Here is a 23529-nt window from a genome sequence, read left to right on the forward strand (position 1 = left end):
ACGCAAACAAAATAAGGGTCTTAAAGTTATCTTAAGAAGCATGTACCCATCGATTGACATCAACGATATAAAAAGTGCAATTAAAGAACACGATCACAATATTATTAGTGTTTTTAACATCCGCCATCGCATTACAATAGTCCGCGACCACTTTTTGCAGTAGAAATTGAATTAATAGCAAATAATTTTGAAATGTACAGCCTGAACCGTCTTCTAAACATAGTAATAAAATTCAAACCTCCACACATAAAAAGAGAAATTCCAGTGTTCAAAATGCCAAGAGTACGGCCACACTAAAAATTATTTTTATAAGGGTGCAAAATGTGTAAAGTGTGCAAAAGGGCGTTCAACTAATGATTGTACGATTAAAGGAAAAGTAGAAAAGATTAATATCATTTATGCAAACTGTCGCGGAAACCATACCGCAAGCTACAAAAGTTGACCTTTAGGTAAACAGCTGCAACTGAAACTGTACCCAGCACTCAAGGAAAAGAATTTAAATCGCCAACACCAAAACAAATACTTATACAAAAAAATACTTTTGCGTATACTCACATACTAGAAAGCATGATGGAACTGATGTCAAGAATTGAAACTGTGTTAAACCTCCTAACTTCTCTAGTAAATAAACTAGTACAATGAACAAATTAAAAATTGTTATCTGGAACGCAAATGGACTAATGAAAAGAGATTTAGAACTAAAAACATTCTTGACAAACGAACATATAGACATCATGCTCGTTTCAAAAACACAGTTCACAACAACAAATTTTCTTTTCATTCCAAACTATTCAATACATTTAACAAATCATTCAAAACAAGGTACTCGGTGGCAATGCTATCATCATAAAAATGAAAATAAACCACTACACTAACATAAACACCTGCAAAGACCACATACAAGTAACAAGCATATAATAACCGCCGAGGCTCAATGTGCATAGCAGCGGTCTATTGTCCTCCGAATCATAAAGTAACAGAAGAGACGTTTTCAAAATTTTTTTAAAGTTGATGAAATCGTTTCGTAGCAGGTAGTCATTATAATGCCAAATATACATGGTGGAGATGTAGATCTGTTTAAAAAATATCGCGAATTTTGTATGTTTTTAAAAATTATTTATTTATTCATGAATCTATTTTATCTCCTTCAAAGTAATCTCCTTCGGATATAATGCACTTGTGCCAACGTTTTTTCCAATCCTCGAAGCATTTAAAAAAATTATTTTTGTGATCTTGTTCAGCTCCTCCTTCGATGCCATCTCCTCAGTCGTGGCATAGCGTCGTCCTTTCATGGGCCTCTTCAGTTTTGGGAACAGGAAAAAGTCACAGGGGGCCAGATCTGGGGAATATGGTGGCTGCGGCACCATTACTGCGTTGTTTATGCCCAAATATTCGCGCATAAGCAACGATGTGTGAGCAGGAGTGTTGTCATGGTGCAAAAGCCGGTTTTTGTTCTTCCACAAATTAGGACGTTTCTCACGGATTGCTTTGCACAAATTAGGCATAACTTGCAAGTAATATTCCTTATTGACCGTACTACCCTGTGGCAAGAACTCATGATACACCACGCCCCTGTAATCGAAGAAAACTGTGAGCAAAACCTTCTTTCGGTCTTGGCTCATGCGACAGCTTCCATTGAGATAATTGAGCTTTGGTTTCCACATCATAACCATAAACCCATGATTCATTACCAGTTATAATCCTCTGGGGCACATTTGGATCGTCACGAACCGAGTCCAACATCTCCTGAGCAATGTTAACGCGATGCTGTTTTTGATGGAAATTGAGCAGTTTTGGCACGCATTTCGCGGCGACCCGACTCATGCCCATATAATTGGTTAAAATCGAAGGACATGAGCCAATGGATATATTTAGATCCTCAGAAACTTTTCTAACAGTGATTTGACGATTGGCCAATACTATATGTAGAATACATATGAATTTTATATTTAGTCATTAAACTTTCAAAATCTTTATTATAAAATTCACGACCTCTGTCAAGACATATCTTTTTTGGCACACGTCCTTTTTAAAGTATCGTTTTCATAGCCTTTGCAAAATCTTTACCAATTTTTATTTGACTGCCTCACACCAAGCGTACTTAAAAAGGCAATCAATAGTGCACAAGATACCAGTTCTGTCCGGAAAGTATCGGGCCTACGTTTATATCTTCGCGCCATAGTGTTCGAGCGACCTCTACCGGACAGAAACGTGAACAGTAAAGCCTCATGAATCTATTGGTTACTTACTGACACCTGCCGGAAGTATAGTTCATGCGCAGCGTGTCTTTGTTTACAGTGCCTTTTTCGCGTTCGTCGGATTTTGATATTGTCAAAAATGACTGAAAAACAAGATCAACGAATTTGCATCAAATTTTGCTTTCAACTCGGAAAAACGAGTTCGGAAACTATTGAAATCATGCAAAAGGCCTTCGGAAGCGAGTGTATGAGCAAAACACGAATAAAAGAGTTGTATAAATGGTTCAAGGATGGTCGCACTTCTGTCGATAGTGATTCTCGTTCCGGGTCACGGTGCGCTGGAAGTGCCTTTGAATCGAAGGTGAAGAGCACATCCAATTTTATTGCATAAATAGATTCTACGGTACTTACTGAGTAACTCTCTGCAAAAATTAAAATAATCCCCAGGGCCGTTTTTATTTTTTTTTAGTTTTAAGCTTAGAAAATCAAATATTGAGACGTACACAAAAATTTGACGGAGCGTGGTCGGTGAAATAATTCGATGATGTAGAAAAAATCGTATAACATTTTATTAACTGAATAATTAACATCTGCGGACTGTATGTGCACATCTATATTAAATCTATACATATATACATATGTATGTATATTTGAAATATATACATTAAATATCCAATAACAAACTATAACAAACAAAGAATAACGAACTATATATGTTGACTATTATATTCTTGCACCGCTTTGAGTAAATATGCAGCATAATTTTCGTGGGATTTATTCAACTTATATTTCTTCCAAGTGTTTTCAAAATCAGAGTGAACAGACTCCACTGCTTGTTTACTGAAATAACCGAGTCCTCTTTGAGCTTTATCACAAAAATATTTGACATGAAAGAACACTGCGTGTACTTTTGGCATGATACTTATATTTAAATCTTCGTAACTTTTTTTAAAATTATCGATGTATAAACTGAAATTTGGATCAAGTTCAACTGTAAAACAAGAATCGACTACTTTGCAAAAATCTTTGAAGCACTTAACAAATTTCAAACAACCAATGTCTGCAATCGAGCGCAAAATGTCTACCTTCTTTAATAGACTGTGACATGCATTTCCAGCAAAACTAGAAACTCCATTGTAGAAATCTTGTGAAACATTGCATTTTTTAGCCCAATCTAAGCTATTCTTTTCAAATTCTACTGACATTTTTTTGAATAAATGATTCACAACACCTAACATGAGATGCAGTTCTGGTGGTGGTATTAAATCTATAATTTCTAATTCCTTTTTTGTTGAACAAATCGGAGAATGAACACAACATTCGTAATTTTTTGCATCTTTTGACTGGCTTCCACTTTTAACCCACTTTTTGTATTTGTTCATGCAATGGCCAATTGTTCTATACTGTCCACATAAATTCAAAGTGTCCTTTTTTTCTGTACACCACGTACATGGGAATGTACTGGCATGACTCATTAACCCAACGAGAATATTAGCCAATTTTAAATCAGTTGAAATTGTACAATCTGGAAAATTTGGAATTTTTAGTAATGACCATAAAGTTTCAACATTCTCATAATTTTCTTGAGAAACATCAGTCAACCCAATTAAAAATAATTTCTTTACTCCTGAGTCTTTCATTTTATTGTATCGTACATCTTTAGTAAAAGGCTTTCTTTTTTTGATTGTAAGTTCGCTTGTACTATGATTGACTAATTGCAATGATAAACAAACCTTGAGGAACCCTCCTCCACCGTCGATTCCGAACTTCAAATGAACTTCATCATCAATTTTTCTGTACGACTTGATTTGCTGAATCAGTTTACCTACATCATTACAGATAATTATATTATCTACATTAATAATTTGATTTCCTTTTTTTGATGTTAACAAATTTACTTTCTGGATTTCAAATAAATTATCGAGTCTATGGTTGTTGTACTTCAATTTTTCTATCAAATTTGGTTCAATAATATTTCTATTCTTTGCTGCACTTCGAATCCTTGAAGCTATTTTTAGAGTTTTCCGTGTTGACAAATTATTCTCTGTTGCTATACTAGCCATATCTTCGACAGATATCTGTTCAGTGTGTTTACTTTTCTTAGTAATACTATTAATAATAGCAACTGTGACAGGTGGCCCATGCTTCTGAGATAAATTCACTTCACTATTAGATTCATTTTTATTTGAAGATATATTTTTCAACAATGAACTTGTTAACTGTTCTTTCTGTCTTAATGTTAAGTTATCACAGGCATAGTCTTTTAGATTATTATAACTACTTGACGCATTACATTTATGAGTATGACCTTTTGACAGCTTATTCAAACATTTAGCACAAACATTGGCTGCACATTTTTTTCTTTTTTGACGACCGTTTCCAGGTTTGGAAAAGTTATACTGACCAAGGTTCCTTACTTTTTCACACAAAGTACATACACATTTCTTTTCTGCACTAAATCTAGTGATTTGTTTTGGTAGAGTCCACTTTGAATAGTCAGGTAACTGTAATTTTATATTTGATTGTCCACTTTCCTTTTGACGATAAACACGAATTCGACAATTGGTACAAATAACATTTGGAAGTGGAATATCTACACTGTCATAGCTATCAAATGTATCACAAATTTTTAATAGTAGTTTTCCAGAAATTATTTGTAAATCAGACTTTTTCTTTAGACACAATAAACAAATCCTTTCTCGATTTTCAGAGTGAGTCAGTATGTGGTCTTTAGTCTTTCTAGACATCGTGTAAATAAATGGAATTTTATTTTAAACAATTACATTCGCGAAAATATTAAATACTTGCGACTCAAACTTGATTCATGTAGCGTCTTCAACATACAATTAGATACTGAATACATTTTTCGTTCACTTTATATATTTGTAAACAGACCTAGACTCCTAGCATTTCGATGTATTGGTTACGTATACACATTGTATAAACTCGCAAAGTCAGTTTTAAAAGCTATGAAAACTGTCATATTATCATTGTATATGTTTCTATACTTTTACGAGATGTCGCTAGTAAGTCAATATTATTTTGTTAAATAAATTTACCGGCCCCGTTCCGTCAAATTTTTTTGTACGTCTTAATATTTGATTTTCTAAGCATAAAACTAAAAAAAAATAAAAACGCCCCTGGGGATTATTTTAATTTTTGCAGAGAGTTACTCAGTAAGTACCGTAGAATCTATTTATGCAATAAAATTGGATGTGCTCTTCACCTTCGATTCAAAGGCACTTCCAGCGAACCGTGGGGTGACCTTCGACGACAAAAACCGCAGATAATATTGAGCGGGTGCGACTTGCAATCGAACAAGATCGTCGTATGAGTGTGCGAGAACTAGAAGAAGACCTTGGGATACCAAAAACTATCATTTCAGAAATTTTAACCGAAAATTTAGGAATGAAACGCGTGTGTGCGAAATTCATCCCAAAATTGCTCACAGCAGAGCAGAAGAACATTCGCTTAGAAATCGCTCTGGACAATCTGGAAATAGTCAATAATGATGATAATGTGCTTAGAAAAGTTATTACAGGTGATGAATCATGGGTTTATGGTTATGATCCCGAAACAAAACAACAATCTTCACAGCGGAAGCATTCTGAATCGCCAAGACCAAAATAGCACGTCAAAGTCCGAGCAATGTTAAGTCAATGTTGATTGTTTTTTTCGATTGTGAAGGTGTTGTACATCATGAATATGCACTAACAGCTCAGATAATCAATAAAGAATACTACGTTCAAATTTTGAAACGTTTGCGTGATGCAGTAAGAAGAAAACGGCCGCACTTTTGGGAAAGTGGTGACTGGCTTCTGCAACACGATAATGCGCCAGCGCATTCATCCAATCTTGTGCAGCAGTTTTTGAGCAAACACAATATCACATTGCTTCGACAACTTCCATACAGTCCCGACATAGCCCTTTGTGACTTTTGGCTGTTTCCAAATCTAAAAAAACCACTCAAAGGACATCGATCCGATGACAAAACAACGGTTGAAAACAATGCGACGAGTGTACTTAAGGCTATCCCTAAAAGTAAGTTCCAGGACTGTTATGAAAAGTGGAAACATCGATGAAACCGTGTTATTTAATTAAGTGGGGATTACTTTGAAGGATGCCACCCACCAGATGATAATGAACAACGCTAGCATGAAAATATAAAGGTAGGCCCGATACTTTCCAGACAGACCTTGTAAACGTAGGCGCGATACTTTCCGGACAGACCTCGTATATGTGATTGTCATTTTTTAAACTGGAGATATCGTCGATTAAAAAGAACTAAATTACAGATTTCGCAATGACCGATATATGAACGTAAAAATGACAGGTCATATAAATTCTTTTGATGAATCTTTTAGAACGAGGATTAGATATTAACAGAAAATCTTAAACAGCTGGAAGCGTTTAGTTTATAAAACCTTAATAAGCTATAACCTCAAACACAATAACATCAAGCTCACGACATGTAAGGCTCTGCTATTGTAACCAGAAATAAGTTGTAACTTTAAAAGACAATAACATCAAATCCATGACAGTTTAGGCTCTGCTAGGGTTGCTGTTTCAAACCCCATCTATAGGTCATTACGAAACCTGTAATTTAGTTTTTTTGAATCGATGATATCTCCAGTTTCAAAAATGATAATCATACATATAAATAGTGATATGGAAAGCTGGAGAGTAGCCCTTTCTGATAGTTATTTCAGATTTTTAAAATAATGAAAAATGGCGAAGTTATGGATGATCAAATATGGCGAATAACCGTATTTTCTGCACTTTTAGGTTAGGATTATTCATAAACCTGAGCTGATGGAATAATTCTGAGCCTGGATTTGAGCGTTACGCTGAAAATTACTTTGAAATGGCTATTACCTAGTTTATAACAAAACCATTCTAACCTGTGTTATTATCCGTACGTTGATTTTATATTTGTAAAAGAGCAAATGTGCAAATTCAAAAATTAATTATATTAAATTTCTATTTGTTAAATTGATAAACTTTATCTTGAATATGCTTAGGGTATTTTTGAGTATAAAAACTAATATAATTTCATTGTAAATTTTCTCTTATTTATTTGACTTTATTTATAATTTCAAACAAAGATTTTATTCTATTAAGAAATTGACATTGTAAAATTCTATGTCTTAAGTTTGTTTTTTTAAAACACAAACTTTTCATGTCGAGTACGCGATTTCGCGTTAAAGCTTGTTCAAATTTTGTACAAATATACGAAAACAGCGTTGAAAGTGTAGCAATCCACTGTAAAAAAGAGCCTGTACTATGAGTATAAATTTACTCATCGCTGCGGTAAAGGGATACACTCTGATCGAATCTTGCCTAACAGCGCGTTAGGCGGTCAGGTCAACTGCAGTCATTTCTTTAGATACTCGTATGTTGCATTATTCAGTCGTTAGCCTTGCTATTTACCTTTCCTGTATGATTGTCTGAAAGCTTAACTCATTTTACGAGAAAAGAGTAGCCTTAGACAATTTCCTCTCCTAAATATATAATTATAATCTAGAAATTCGATAAAACAATGACCTGTACGATGTTAAAATACCACTAAAATATTTAAGTTTAATTGACGATAACGGGGTGTGAATTCCGTTTTAATTTGTTTGTCTCGCCCGATGCGCAGTTGTACCGGAATGCGCGCGACGAAATCGAAATAATCAATTTTTGTTTACTAACCGAAGAGTGGGGAAGGACAGGTATCAGTCGATTAATTTACTGATAGCAAAAGACAACAGTAAATTAATGTTTCAATCATGCACAGACTAGTTTATTTATTATGTAATCTACAACGCATCTGGCCCGCGCATTTACGCTTATTCGATGTGCGTGACAATCTTACGCGCTGCCATTTCGTTTACAGTCGCTCGTTCATGTTACTCGTTTGCATGCTCGCTACCAATTTCTTTGTGTTCGCAGATGTGATGGGAGAGCTAAGATATTACGCGCGGTCGCTTATCGAAATCATAACGCGAAGCTGGCCAGCTTACCTTATGCGATTAGTCGCGCCGTCAAGGGGAGCAGTTCAACGTCGTCTTCTAGCACGTGGCTCAGGTTACCACTTTTTCAAATTAAAGATGAGGCCTCTTTAATCGCCTTGCTGCTTTCGTCGGATCAGCTCGTTGAATTCGCCGCCGGCCTACGATAGCGTGTTCCTTGGGCTGGCACGATAACAGCAACAACAAAAACTATTGGCCGCTCAATGTTCACGCTTCTTGCGATGTTCACACGCACGCATGCCGTTGCCGATACTAGAGGCACTCCTAGACTCTTACACGTTGTATGTTGTTGATAAAGTCTGCGGTATTCCTCGACGCCGTTGCCGGTATCAAAGGCTCTCTCCCACTGGTCCTTTTCTCTTCGCGCGCGTTCCTTCCCATTTCAGATCGAGTTCCCGTTTTCTACTTCCCTGTGGCGGTAAATGCTGCCCTCGCAGGCAGCCACGCGATCGAGACGGTAGCACAAACAGGATGTAAAGAAAGCTTCTGATTCTTTGAATCTTATGTCTTTTAGTACTTATTTTCGGCTCACAAATGGACTTGCTTTCCGCCGGTATTAACTTATCTCAAATTCTACTGTAAATACACCATTAATTACAAAAGACCCCCAAAAGTCCTTCATATATAATATACTATTTTCTTTTGAATTATTATTGCGGTATAGTAGAAAATCTTTTAGACATTTTTCCAAGAATCATATTCAAATATCTTTTACATACCGTAATTCTATAGGTGAATTGATCGTCAAATCCACAGTTTTCCACTTCAAGATTTGAAAACAAATTTTTTTTAGTAATAACAAATTATTACGTTCGAACCATAAAACGTCTTCATAATATCAAAAAAAAATTTTTTTTAAATAAATCATCTTTGTGACAGTAATATATCAATTTTAGGCAGCAGCAGCAGCTGCCGCAGCAGCATCTTCACCACTATTAAAGACACCACTTTCAAATGCTCAACAAGCAACTTATGCAGCTGCAGCTACATATACAGCTGTAGCAGCGCGTGCATATGGAGCAGCAGCAGCTTCTCAACCAGTAGCTGGATATGCAGCTGTGGCGGGGTAAGTTAAGAGACAAATCGACTAGCAATTTTCTTAGTTTGGATAGTCTAAACTTTTCATGTGCAGTACAATGTGATTTGACAGAAAGATAAATGTGTCCGAGTTTTCATCTTTACAAAAGAAATAATATGAAATAATTCTTCCAACAACGTTATAATAAAAGTTAAATACTCTGGCAAACTAAATTCCGCATTTTATTAGAAAAATTTTTCATTAGCTTTAGAGACTCCCAAAATTCATGCTTTATTTGCCACCGTATAAATTGTTAGAAGTATTTACTTTATCTAGCTTATATTTTTTCGTTACTGTGACACTTCCATAAATATCTTCTCTCTCACTCATCATCGTGTTCGCCGACTATTGATCCATAACTTAACCTGTCATATTTACGGTGACATTTTTTATTTCTCTGTAACTCTCGAAAGTTAAATTTCCCGAGAGCTCTTTAATCTTTAAGATGTTATTCACTTGAAATTATAAAAAGTGCAAGAATATATCATTGACAAGGACTACCATTCAATGGAAATATGTGAGTCTCTGTGATGATACGAGGGGGGTCAATAAGTCTTTACAAAATCCACGAGATGGCGTTCATCACGCTTAAATTATGATGTTTTTGGCAAGCAATACTACTAACTAGATATCGTACAAAGTTTCAGCTCGATTCATTAAGTCGTTTTTTTGTGAGCGTTGGTTGAACAAAAAGTTATTGGTTTATTTGAAAAATGGAAAAAACAGAGTTTCGAGCCGTGATAAAACATTTTCATTTGAAAGGCCTTACACCAAAAGAAATTACAGTTGAGTTGAAAGCCGTTCATGGCAAGTCTGCCCCTGTGTTTAAGACTGTTTATACCTGGGTAAATGAATTTAAACGCGGCCGTACAATAACAAAAGATGAACCTCGTTCAGGATGCCCCGTAGAACCACCCCAACCCTCCGCCTCCGATTTTTCTGCAATTGAGATATTTTATAGTTCGTAAAAAAATAAAACACCCATATTTTTTTTATCGGTGGAAAAAGCTATCTAAGGGATGAAACCCACCCCCAAAAAACAGTCCCAAAAGCAGTTCTACAACAATATCTTTAGTTATAATGAATATTTTTTTATGAAACAAAAAAACACAAGATACTTATAAAAAAAGTAACAGACACACATCAATTTGGTCCCCGAAGGTTGCAACCCCTACATTGTATAGAGGAAAAACTGTATTTTTAAGTGTATTTTTACCTTACAAAATCAAAAAATTTTGTTAAAAAAATTAAAAAACTGATAGTCTAGTAGAAAATGATAAAACCATATTGACGTGTTCCGGCGTTTTCCTATTATCTATTATATCGAGGGTGAACTGCCCCTTAATGTTATTAATACAATATAAGCAGTTGTTAATCGCAGATTATGCTGGTTATTTCATGTTCTATGGCGCTCAAAAACGCCAAACACATGTATAGTTTTGTTCTGCCGAATAAACTATTTAGAGGGTGAAAGCTACCCCCGAAAGGTACTCCTACACATCATTTTATAGCGAAATTTTCGTATTTTATGCTCAGTCTTCTATGAAACATACTCTAAACAATTCTTTTAAAAAATTTCAGCTAAATATATGGATTTCGTCTACAGGGGTTGCAACCCCCTAAGTCGCCTGAAAGAAAAGCTATGTTTTCAAATATTTTCTTGCAAAATTTTTTCAGAAGAAATGAAGTTTATAAAATTCCGTCTAAAATCTAACACAAAACTATACAGTATCCGTCACCAGGGACTGTTACCCCTTCATTGGAGAGTGAACAGAGCATTCTTTTGTTACCCTGATCCCCTACCACTTTGAACCCAATTTTCTTAATCCTCGAGCTGGTTACCCTGCCACGCTCTAATTCCGAACACCTACACCCGAATTTCATCAACCCTCGAGTTGGTTACCCTACCACGCTGTAATCCGTAACTCCTGCACTCCAATTTCATCAACCCTCGAGCTGGTTACCCTGCCACGCTGTAACCCGTAACTCCTGCACCCCAATTTCATCAACCCTCGAGTTGGTCACCCTGCCATGCTCTAACTCCGAACTCCTACACTCGAATTTCATCAACCCTCGAGTTGGTTACCCTGCCACGCTGTAACACGTAACTCCTACACCCCAATTTCAACAACCCTCGAGCTGGTTACCCTGCCACGCTGTAACCCGTAACTTCTGCACCCCAATTTCATCAACCCTCGATCTGGTAACCCTGCCACGCTGTAACCTGTAACTACTGCACCCCAATTTCATCAACACTCGATCTGGTTATCCTGCCACACTGTAACCCCGAACTCTTAATCATAATTTCCTTAATCCTCGAGCTGGTTACCTAAACGCTCTATCCCCGAACTCCTACACCCGAATTTCATCAATCCTCGAGCTGGTTACCCTGCCACGCTGTAACCCGTAACCTCTACACCCCAATTTCATCAACTCTCGAGCTGGTTCCCTGCCTTTTCCAATTTTCTAGTCATTTATAATCCCGGTTCTCTGTTATTTATAATCCCGATTTCGAAATATTTATAGTATCTTCAAATAAAATTACATAAGCACATTTTTTGTAGAAGATAACGTTTAATTAATTACGTATATTTATGTATGGGTAGGAAATAGCAAATGCAACTACGAAATCATGCAAATTTTTGATGTTCAAAATAGCTACGGGAATTTCATTTTTAAACCATTGTGTTCAACAAATATTACTACTATCCCTGAGGAAATTCGATTATTATGTTATTACGAAAATGTTATCGCACCTTAATTTGATATCGGTTTGTGCGGTGCCAACTTCAAAACATATTTTGTTCACTTGCAGTATATATAATCATATTCGATCAGCATACTTCAGTATATTAGTAATAGAACTTTGCTTTACATCTACGTTTTTGAATATCAAAATTGTGTTAGAATAGCAATTGAAATTCACAACGTCATTCAAAAATTACTGAAAACATTCCACATAAGTGCGGTTGTATATAGCATACCTATATTAAACGATGCAGAGAAGCAGCTACACGATTATGTTGAAAATATATTGAGAAAAAGCATTGAAACGAATTCAGGTATTGAATGTGAGACAAGTGAGAACTTATGTTTCCTGGATGATGTTTTTGATTTTGATCCAGAATTCGTCATTCAAGATCTTTAATATAAAGTCGAAGTACCGACCTAGATACGAGATGCCGAATTATGGACGTCAGGTGCTGTTAAATTTTTGTTTTTTAACAAATTGAATCGGAGGAGTGCCACTCCAAAAGAAAATGAGCCAACTAAATCTACAGTTGATAATATTGCATAGGATAAATTGGATTGATATTTGTGTGTCCGAGATCAAAAGTTCAGCTAACCTTAGCTATCTTATTCTGGATCTTGGATTATCACGATAGCATGTAGTCGGATCCGAATGTTGTAATTACAGTCACCTTGCTCAAAATGATGCTGGACATAAGGAAATTCTAATTCAATTTTAAACAGGGATTAGGTAAGGTTATTGTATAAATTTCAAAGGAATAGTTCAAAGAAAATTTGAGCCGTTTTATTAAATAAAAGCGAATGTTTAAATGTAATGTGTAATAATTTACAAAATCAAAATTGTGTTTTATGTACGTGTCTGTCTGAGTGTGCAGGCTCTCTTTACAAACTATTTAAAATTAATTAAACAAATAAGGCAATTTGAAGTTTCGCAGCTACGCTACATCATACTCCGCATTGTCCTATTAAATTAAATATGAAAAGAGGAAGAGTACAAAATAAATGAATTATATGCCGGCACCTCATACTTTCACGAAATCAATGAGTTTATTAATTGAATAAGTGAACAAAGCTGGTTATTAGCAATTCGTGCAGTACTCACGTAAAACGCTGGAACCGTCCAAAACAATTCCTTGTGCCAGGTCAAGCATAAGTAATAAAGTAACGGTAATCAAGCTACTTGTATAATCTCGATTACAATTAAGCAGAAATTATAGGCATGGTGAACAGAAGCAATCTATAAAGTTATCGCACACATGCACACAGCTATGTTCATTAAAAAATGAGAAAATTTGTAAAGCAGTACAATTACAAAATTTTGTGAGTGGAATTATGCCTCTATACTCTACAAAATCCGTAGGACAACTCCGACATTTCTTCCTCCCTCTACTCCCTTTTAGCCACGAACATTCTTAATCAAACAGTATCAATTCTATTTGAATTCGGCACGGAATGCTATCTTTCTTTTTCATCTCTCTACTCTGTACTCTATCTATCGTTTCGTCTAGGCACAGTAAGTGTGATGCGCTGTCCTTATCTATTTATTGAACCATCTTTTTCTAGCTAGTTTATTACTATCCGTGAATGGATGTGGTCTACGTGATATAGGTATATGAATATTTAAATTATAATTATTAAGAATTAGAGATATCGATATATGTTTCTTTCATAAAATTTAAAAATTTTGATTTTTTTAATTATGAATTTAACGGGGATTTCTTCATGGAAATATGCAGCATACAGCAATGAAGCGAATTCTTTTGTTGAGGATTTTCTGCAGGTTTAGAACAGTTACTGATGGCTTGAAGGCAATAAAATTTGGAGGATCAATTCGTACAAATTTTAATTTTATTTAATAGAAATTTTAATGAACGCGCATAAGAACTGTGGTAAGTTCATGCCGTTGAAAGAAGGCACATTTGTTAAGGTCTCATTAATTGTAACCAAAATTGGTACTGTTGTGGTTTGTCTATCGGTAATGTGGTAATTTAGTTTGATGTTTGATCATGTTTCGTACAAAAAATGTTGCAAAGCTTATCAAAAATATTATTTTATAACGTTTGATCAGTCTTTATATTAGAAAGCTCAAGAAATAATAATGTGATCATTGAACAATTCTAACATTGCAAACGTTAATATTGTAATACGGTTGGGAGGATTTCATTTGCTTTTATCTTTTATCACCAGTACCGGTTATATTATAGAAGGAAATGATTTGAAAGAAATGTTTTGTATTAGCTACGCAATGGCATCAAAAGATAAAATGTTAAATGTTTATTTTTATGCAAGAGCAGCTCGACCACACACGATGACTTATGCAGTATTATTTAAAACTGTAACGAATTATTAAATGAAGTTGGTAAATCAGATATCAGTGCTAAGCTAGAGGAAAAATCATTTACAAAAGTTTTTAAAAATTTCACTGACTAACACTTATAAAAACTATGCTTAGCGCTAGAGGATTGGTTCATAGACAAGGAGATTCGCAAGCTGTAATTTCTCGATAGTTGCAAGGTGATTCGGAAATTTTATAAATGGTTGAAAATTCACGATCCATTTAAAAAAGGCGATAATGCTGCTTGGTCAATAAGCATCGGCATGAAAGGTGATTCTTCCTTAATAACTACGATGCTATTAAAGTTGAGGTTACATCGGTTACTGAAATTCACGGTAGTAACATGAACGAAGTAAAATTGGTACTTAAAAATAGAGTAATTAATTTATCGAAAGCAAATACTGCGCAATTTTTGGCGGAATCTTTACCAAAGTCAACATAATCTTTATTTTCTAACGAATCATATTCTTGAAAATGAATAAGAATGATTTAATTGATGGCTTCAATTATGTTATAACCTTATTTTCCAGCATCATGTAACTGTTCGGGAATGAGGAAACATATAAATCTGATTTATATAAAAGCTTCGCGCCTTTAGATAATGACGTTGAAATAAAAAATTTTATGCAAATATTAGATCAAAACATGAAACAATATTTTATAAGATTTTTTCCTGATCTAACAAATGTATGAAAGTTAATATTTTGTATGATCTATCTGCTATATAGTAATATTGTATTCTAATTTATTGATCTTACTCTTATCTAACATTATTAATGACGAAAACTTTTGTTTAAGCAACTCAATTGCAGCAAAATCGGAGGCGGCGGGTTGGGGTGGTTCCCTTGTTAGATCGATTTCCCTTAGTAATCATGTTAACTATAATCATTTATTTCGTTGTAAGATCAAAAGTAGCGTGGTAGTAAATAATTGTTGGTAAATCACTACGTTAAACATTTTCACCCAAGTTTATTGCAAAATTATCATAGTTTCTTAATATGGCGACTTATCATATGAAATTCATTCACTTAAATCAAGAAATTCAGCTAAAATGTGAGGTCAATATAAAAAGAAAAATCCCCGGAACGAAAAATTTAATTACACAGGGCAACAGCCAAAAAGACCTAGAACCGTGACTAGGTACTCCCAAAGGTTTTTGAGTCACTGAATCCAAATCCGGCGGCAGATTTTATCCAACCCGTCAGGTTCCCGAGATATCCTAACCTAAAAGTACAAAAAACACTGTGTTTGGCTAACTTTGAGGTTATGTCAGATCTCTACTAAAAGTTTTATTTTAAAATGGCCGACGGCATCTCAAAGAAAAACTCTAACCCTTCAAAATCCTTCTTTCAAATTAAAAAATTATTTTTTTTCCTTGAGATATCGATGTTTAAAGTTTTGCATTTTGACGATATTTGAGAAAATAAAGTTGACCTTCAAATAACCTTGAAAATCACATTGAAGGTCAAATTTAATGTCCTCGTCAGTTGACCCCCTCTGAACTATACAATTTTTACCTGAAACATTTTTCGTTTACTTGGCAATGTTTTTAGTTATTCTACGGTTCGAGTTTAAATGGGACACCCTGTATATATGTCTATATATATATATATATACAGGATGTCCAATTTTAAATGACGGACCTGAATATGTCGAAAAGTTCACGTTGTACGAAAAAATTGTTCATACAAAAATTGTTTAGGACGGTGGAGGTCATCTACTTGTCAGTGTTCACCTTGAGAATGATTTTCAAAGTTATTTGAAGGTCAATTTTGTTTTTTTAAATGGAAACCTCTATTTTTTTATCCCGGATTCGGATAAAGCGGGAAATTGTACGTTTAAATTATGTAATATGTGGGGGGGGGGGTCCGAATGACCCCCACCCCTTCCCCAAAGTCATGGATATATACATACATACAGTTGACATGGACCAAACTGTAGTCTTTCAGCCTGGAAATGTCTTGTGAAAAGAATCCTGCCGTTTCTACCTACTAGCGAAATCGTGAAAATATGAAACTTCAAACATCGATATCACAACGAAAAAATGATTTTTCAAATTTTAAAGAAAGGGTTTGAAGGGTTAAAGTTCTTCTTCAAGATGCCGTCGGCTGTTTAAAAAAAAAATTTCAGTAGAGATTTTACGTAACCTCAAAGTTAGCCAAAAACAGTGTTTTTTGCACTTTTAGGTTGACATATCTCAGGAACCTAACGTGATGGACAAAATCTGCTTGAGGATTCGGATTCAGCTACTCAAAAGCCTTCGGGAGTACCTAGTCACGGTTCTAGGTCAGTTCACTTTTCAAATTTTGTTGCCCTGTGTTATCAACCCAGATTTTGTGTGATGAATAAGCGGATAGCAGAAAAAAGTTAGGAAAGGCGTGACAGTGAGTGCAGGAAGTATGAGAAGGTTAACGAGAGGAGCAATAAATTAGAGGTAAAGTGAAAAAAAGAGAGAATAGTTAAGAAGATATAAGAAAGTGACGATATAGAACCAGAAAACAGTATCCAGAAATTTATGATAAGAGCGGGGAAAGAAGGAGGTGAGGAAAGCAGGTTAGACAAAGGAATGTTAGAGGCAAGAAGGGACAGTAAGTCGAAAGAAAGAGAGGCAGAAAAGTAAGGAAAAGTTCAAGACGAAGAGGAAAGAGAGGCAGTGCAAGAAAAGAAGGCCGGTAATGGTGAATCCTTCTTAGACGTTGGAGTACCAACGGAGCAATGGAGCAATAGAGAGGTAACCGAAGAATAGTTCAATTATAGAAGGCAGACAGACAGGAAGGTTAGACTGCTCGAAAACATCGAAAAAAAACGAGGTAAGAAGTAGGATTGACTTAAAAAACGTGAAACGAATCAGAAAAATAGATTTAGATATATGTATGAGGAGATAAGTAATAAAGATTCATTAATAAATAAATTACAGGAAAAGGTATATGCTCTAGAGAAGAAAAGAGAGCTGTTAGGAGCCTCAGGAGGGCAGCACCTAAGCTACATGTATCGACAAGAAAAAATCAGGACAAAGATAGTTTAGAAAGCAGAAATGAAGAGGAGAGATAGAGGAATATACATGATATCAATTACAGAAAGATAAGGAGCTAAGATTGGAAGAAGAGAGGCTTGAAGAGCAATTAGACAGAATGATACCCATGGAAAGGAAATGCAAAAAGAAGGAAAGAATAGTGAGAATAAAACAACATATTGATGTGAGGAATGGGGAGCTGAAGAGGAAGAGAGGCTCTGGTTAAATGTAAGGAAGGGCTGGAAGGGCTACTTCTGACTCCGGTAAACGTCTTTAAGATGGAATCAACGAGGGAAGGGACAGTTATAACCCTTTGTGTGCTTTAAGATAAGAAGGACATATTTAAGGTGAAGGGTAGGTTAAGAAAGATGACCGTTTGGCTTAAAGATGAACTAACTACAAAGGAGAAGGAAATACACGAATGGTTATGTAAAGTCGAGAGGGATGAGAAGGAGAGAGGAAGAACGGCTATAACAGGATACCAAAAGATCAATGTACAAGGAATATGGTCTGAATTGAGAGAAAGTGGAGGTGATATGATAAAAACACAAAGAATAGTAGGGACAATTGTACAATAGAAAGGAGTGAGGATTAAGTAATAGTTACAAGGGTGAACTGGAAAACGGTAGGGTTTAACAACATATAGAAAGAGGTGAACTATTTAAAAAACTTCAGAGTCCTTAAGTCAGTGAGAGTGGATATAAGTTCCTTCGTTAGCTCCATACATCTTAGAATTTTATAATTCTACAAAAGGCTTTCGCTGTTAGAGTTATTCAGAATCAACGACGTGAACGTTGCAAAAATATGATTCCTTTGGGGTACTTGTTTATTGTGAATACCCTTGCCTCTCACTTGGGGTGCTTGCTTATTGTAAGTCTCCTTACCTCTCACTTGAGGTACTTGTTTATTGTGAGTCCTCTTGCCTCTCACTTCACACTATTAGACATTATGTTAGTATCTTTTGTGTTTGATACTCTTTAAATCATGGAGTTGCACACAAAGGAATATCACACGTGGAACACATGTACGAGGTTTTTCGCGTCATCTTTCACAAACTGCATAAGCGGCATCTTCATCGTATACTGTCCTTCGGAAAATGACGTCCAATCAATCGATTAGGGTGACTTACGTTTCGTGAGATGCTCTCAGAAATAGAGATGGAGAACTGGAAATGGAGAAGGTCCTGCCTTTTTCATTTTATACATGGTATGTGCGTTCGAGAGGCTCAAATCCACTAGGTGAAAAAATAGTTGTTTTTCGTATAATTTCTGTTATGGATAGTCTACATTTTCTACACCTCTTATATTTTGGTTATAGTCGTGGATATATTGGTTTCATGATATCCTCATCTGTGCCACGACGTTTTTTACCAGTTGGACAAAAATCAACCTCGTGCACAGTTGACAACATACGCACACTTCTTTTGTCTTCCCATTTCGTTGCCATCCAGACGTCAATGTGAGCAACTTGTATTTGTCCTCGTGTTAACTTATTTTCCAGTTTCGGCATTCCCTTTCTATTTGCTTTCTATTTACTGTCCCACATAGACCAGTATCTCGGTCGTGCAAAAATCCTGCCAAGACAAGAGATGTGTACCAATTGTCAATATATATATCGCGACCCTGACGATGGTACGATTCTAAGAAGTGGGCGACAATATTTCCAGTAACACCTAATCTGAACTTTCTATAGTCAGTGTCTGCTCCTGTATACACAATAAAGTTTAAAATGAATCCCATTTCACAATCAACTAGGTCAAACAGCATGATGCCAAACCGATGTTGCTTCAAAGGTATATACTGTTTGAATCTAAGTCGCCTTTTTAAAACTAATAGACTTTCTTCAGTACAGACTGTTTTCCTTGGAATAAGAGCTGTTGAAAATTTAGATTGAAGAAAATCTATTACTGACTTAATTTTCCCTAAAGTATGGCCTGCAATATCCGATGTTGTATTGTTATTGTCGTGAAAATGAATGTAACACAAAATCTGCAAGTATCTGTCGCAAGACATCATCTGACGAAAAATCAGAGTTTTTACTAATTGATCAGTCGATCAATAACTATGCAATTCACCTATGAAACTATTTTATTTAATTCGAACGTATCCCATAAGAAATGAAAGGCCAAGAAAAATTTCGAAGTCTTCTTTTGTGAGGGGATTTCAAGGCTTCATAAGGCCACTTTGAATTCCAGGATTTTGAAATTGATAACGAATAGTTTCTTCAATAATCATTTCGACTAGTGAGGAGTTCAAAAAATAATTGAAGAAATAATTGAAAAAATTATAAGAAAGAAGTGTATTACCTGCTACATTAATGTTTTGATTGATTTCGGAGGTACCGTTGTAGTCCTTTATTGATACGAGGGTGGTCCGATAAGTACTTAGCCTACAAAAGAAAAACGAAAATTTTGGAAAAGTGGCCTTTTATTTTTCAACATAGTCTCCTTTTAGTTCGATACACTTGGCCCAGCGATGCTCCAACTTCTTTAACTCGTCTGGAAAATACGTTTCCTCGAGGTCTGAAAGTAGACTTCCGTGGCAGCGATTACCTCCTCATTCGACTCAAATTTCTGCCCGGCGAGTGACTTTTTCAAGTTTGGAAACAAAAAGAAGTCGCACGGGGCTAAATCTGGAGAATAAGGTGGATGGGACGACGGAGGTGTGAGCCGGTGCGTTGTCATGGTGGAAAAGCACTTTTTTTTTCGCCAAATGGGGCCGTTTTTTCTGCAATTCGACGTCGAATCGGCCCAATAATTCGGCATAGTACAACCCTGTGACCGTTTTGCCCCTCTCCAGGTTGTCGATGTTAATCACATCTTGTGAATCCCAGAAAACGGTGGCCATCACTTTTCCGGCTGATGGGGCAGTCTTCGCCTTCTTCGGAGCACTTTCGCTGGGTAAAGTCCACTGTTTCGACTGTTCCTTGGTCTCTGGTGTATACCAGTGGATCCATATTTCGTCGACTGTCACGAAACGACGCAGAAACTCCTTCGGATTGCGCTTAAACAGTGTCAGACATTGCTCTGAAGTTGTCTCACGGTTGCGCTTGTTGTCCGGAGTAAGCAAACGCGACACCCATCGCGCCGACAGCTTTCTCATGCCTAAAATTTCATGCAGGACATGACCCACGCGGTCTTTTGAGATGCCTACAACCTTAGCTATCTCGCATACCTTCAATCGTCGATCTACCAATACGAAATCGTGAATTTTTGTCACGTTATCCTCCGTAGTAGTCGTTTTCGGAGCACCTGGACGTGGCTCTTCAAAAATCGACGTGCGACCACGTTGAAACTCGTTAAACTAATTTTTGACGGTCGTCATCGAAGGAGAAGAGTCACCGTACACAGCATCCAAGCGCTTTTTGATTTCGCTGCACGATTTCCCTTCCAAAAACAACAATCGAATCACCAACCGATACTGCTCTTTTTCCATTTTTTAAAAAGCAACGGACACACTTGCTTTCACACGCTCTCAAAAGTAAACTACAACTCCGATCCGGCTGAAATCTTGACAGTAACCATCGAGAAGGTTGTATTACGTGATAGAATTTTTCTTTTGCGAGAGTGGGGCCATCGGGCGGTGAGGCTAAGTACTTATCGGATCACCATCATAGAAAATTGATTTGTGTAGATGTTATAAAAATATCATCATTGGTTATAAATAAAGAAAAATTTAGTATGACGACAAAGATTGACGAGTGGTTATGGTTGTACTTTAAAAAAATTAATTTAAACATACAGTTTCGTAATTATAATTTAAATAAATTTATTGAACTTTTAACCAATTGTTGTGTATTCTTCTAGATCAGATTGTAAAATAATATTGACTTTTGATTTTGTTCAATTTAGGTTGTTGAAAAAAGTATGTGATACAGAAATTATATTTTTATTCAGAAGAACTGCGAGTAGTCTATTTTATTTTATTTTAAAACTAAAGCTTGGAACATGATTACCAAGTATTTACTGACAAGTGAGCAAGTGAAATCTTTAATTATAGAAATCTTTGTGCTATTATTTAGTATTAATTTATCTTGAATTCTGAATAGTATTGAATTCTGTAAATGGGCTTTAAGAATGATAGAAGAAGATCTAGAATTTTTTAGATATGTGATGTGTTCTGATGTTGTAAAGATTTAAAGTGATGAAATACTTGACAGGCACAATTGTCATTATTGGTCTGATCAAAGCCCACACTGGTATAGAACGGTGGATCACCAATACGAATAAAGCCTGATGGTGTGATATGGCATAAAAAATGGATATTTGATTGATCCCTATTTCTTTGACAGAAATGTTGAAGTTACTAAAAGATCATTTCCGTGGAATATTAGAAAATGTTGATTTAACGAAAAGATGAAAAATATGGGTCTAGGAAGATAGTGCACCAGCACACTTTCTACGGATAATACGTTAATTGTCAAATAAGAATTATAACGAGAAATGAATCGGAAAGTGAGGTCCAGTTAACTGGCCTCCACATTCACCAGACATGACATCTCCAGATTTTTATTTATTAAGTTTCGTAAAAAATTCTATTTTCAGGGAACGATCAATTACTCGGACGAATATTTTAGTCGTGTCAATCAAACTTGCCCAGGAATTCCAAGAGAGACTTTGCTAAGAACGGTTCCTCACTTTGAAATACGTTTACATTCATGTCTTGAAGTAAATGGAGGTAATTTTGAACATCTCAAGAGGACTCGCATTAAATAAGAAACCCGAAGGAAACAGTTCTTACTACGTCCATGCCATTGTTTCTGGGTAACGCTAAAAGTAAGATAAGGGACAATTATAAAATATTTCCCGCTCTTTCAGAATTCGGTGTCAAAAGTAGGGATTTTCATTAAAAAACTTAGTTTGACCTTCAAATGACTTTGAAAACTGACCTTCAGATTAATGTGCTCAGGACCATTGGTTTATAAGCTCGTTTAAACATTACTCACGTACAGTTCTTGAAAGTTTGAATCGGTTTTTTTTGCAATTTTTTCAGCGTTTAACCTTGATCTATCCTGATATAACTTCCCGAAATTCACTTCATATCATTTTTGTTGTAAAATTTCCCGCTCTTTTAGAATCCGGTGGCTAAAATAGGAGTTCTCATTTAAAAAACTTGCTTTGACCTTCAAATAATTTTGAAAATCTACCTGAAGTCCTACAGAGAGGTGGATCCCATTATCCTGAACAATTTTTGTATGAACAATTTTCCTGTACGGCGCTAACGTTTTTAGATTTTTGGATGCATCGATTAAAATGAGCCACGCAGTAGATATCAATTGGCATGAGATATGCATAAATTCCAGATCAATTAAATAAATGTATTTTGTAAACAAGTGATATTTTCATTCGAAATAAATATTCAAATTTTGTAATAGAATATATACGAAGTATGTACAAAAATATATACAAAATCTGTACAAATCTTGTACAATATTGAAATTCGTACACTTTTTTTTAGCCTATAACGGGGTTTTGGCTAACCCGCCGTTACAATCGAGAGGATGGATTAGTTGACAGCTCGGCTTAATAAACAGCTAATGTCACGAGGCTGGTGCACTGGCACCTGTGTGGCCAAGCCTTTTTAACCAGCCACGACATCAAGCAGCCTCGTGGCCCGCGTAGAGCGTCGCAGATAGCAGTGGCTGAAAAGCGCGAAAAGTAGCGACGAGCGCAGAGAATTCGCTAAGAATAGGGAGTGAGAGTTGGACGCAAAATTAGAGAAACACGGAGAATAAGGATAAAATAATAATTTATACAAAGCATCCAAGGGAAAGTACACAGAGCAGTAAGTCGGCAAAGAGAGAGAGAGAGAAGCGGCAAGCTAGCAAGAGAGAGCCAAACGAGTAGGTACTCACAATACAATGGCAATGGCCAGGTCCTCTGTGCAAAGGGTATCCGCTCGCCGGACGGCGTTCCCGGGCGCCGTTTGCAGTGGTGAAGAAGCGCGGGTCCGTCTAGCGCTAGGTCCCAGCACGCGCACGCCACTCAATCAAGTCGCCGCACTACAGTACGCACTCGCAAAACACTTCTAGGCAATGCCAGGCCGAAAGTCCCAAACTCTTCAGTAAAGAGGACGAAGTCGACCAACGCTAAATCGCGGCGATTGCAAGAGAAAGAAAAGAAAAGCCCTTGCGCGTCCAGA

The 23529-nt window shown here is 36.1% G+C and overlaps 1 protein-coding gene across 2 annotated transcripts in view; it reads left to right on the forward strand.

The window, feature by feature from the left end:
• The window catches only part of LOC131667681 (RNA binding protein fox-1 homolog 2), a 796162-nt gene that overhangs the window by 655524 nt on the left and 117109 nt on the right, over positions 1-23529 (forward strand). For both annotated transcript variants that reach the window (XM_058941279.1, XM_058941288.1), the window contains one exon: positions 9109-9278. In XM_058941279.1, coding sequence (XP_058797262.1) covers positions 9109-9278 — 170 coding nt within the window. The remainder of the gene's footprint in view (positions 1-9108; positions 9279-23529) is intronic.

The sequence above is a fragment of the Phymastichus coffea genome, unplaced genomic scaffold (genome assembly GCF_024137745.1).
Source record: "Phymastichus coffea isolate CEN01 unplaced genomic scaffold, Cenicafe_Pcof_1.1 PCOF00005, whole genome shotgun sequence".
NCBI lineage: Eukaryota > Metazoa > Arthropoda > Insecta > Hymenoptera > Eulophidae > Phymastichus > Phymastichus coffea.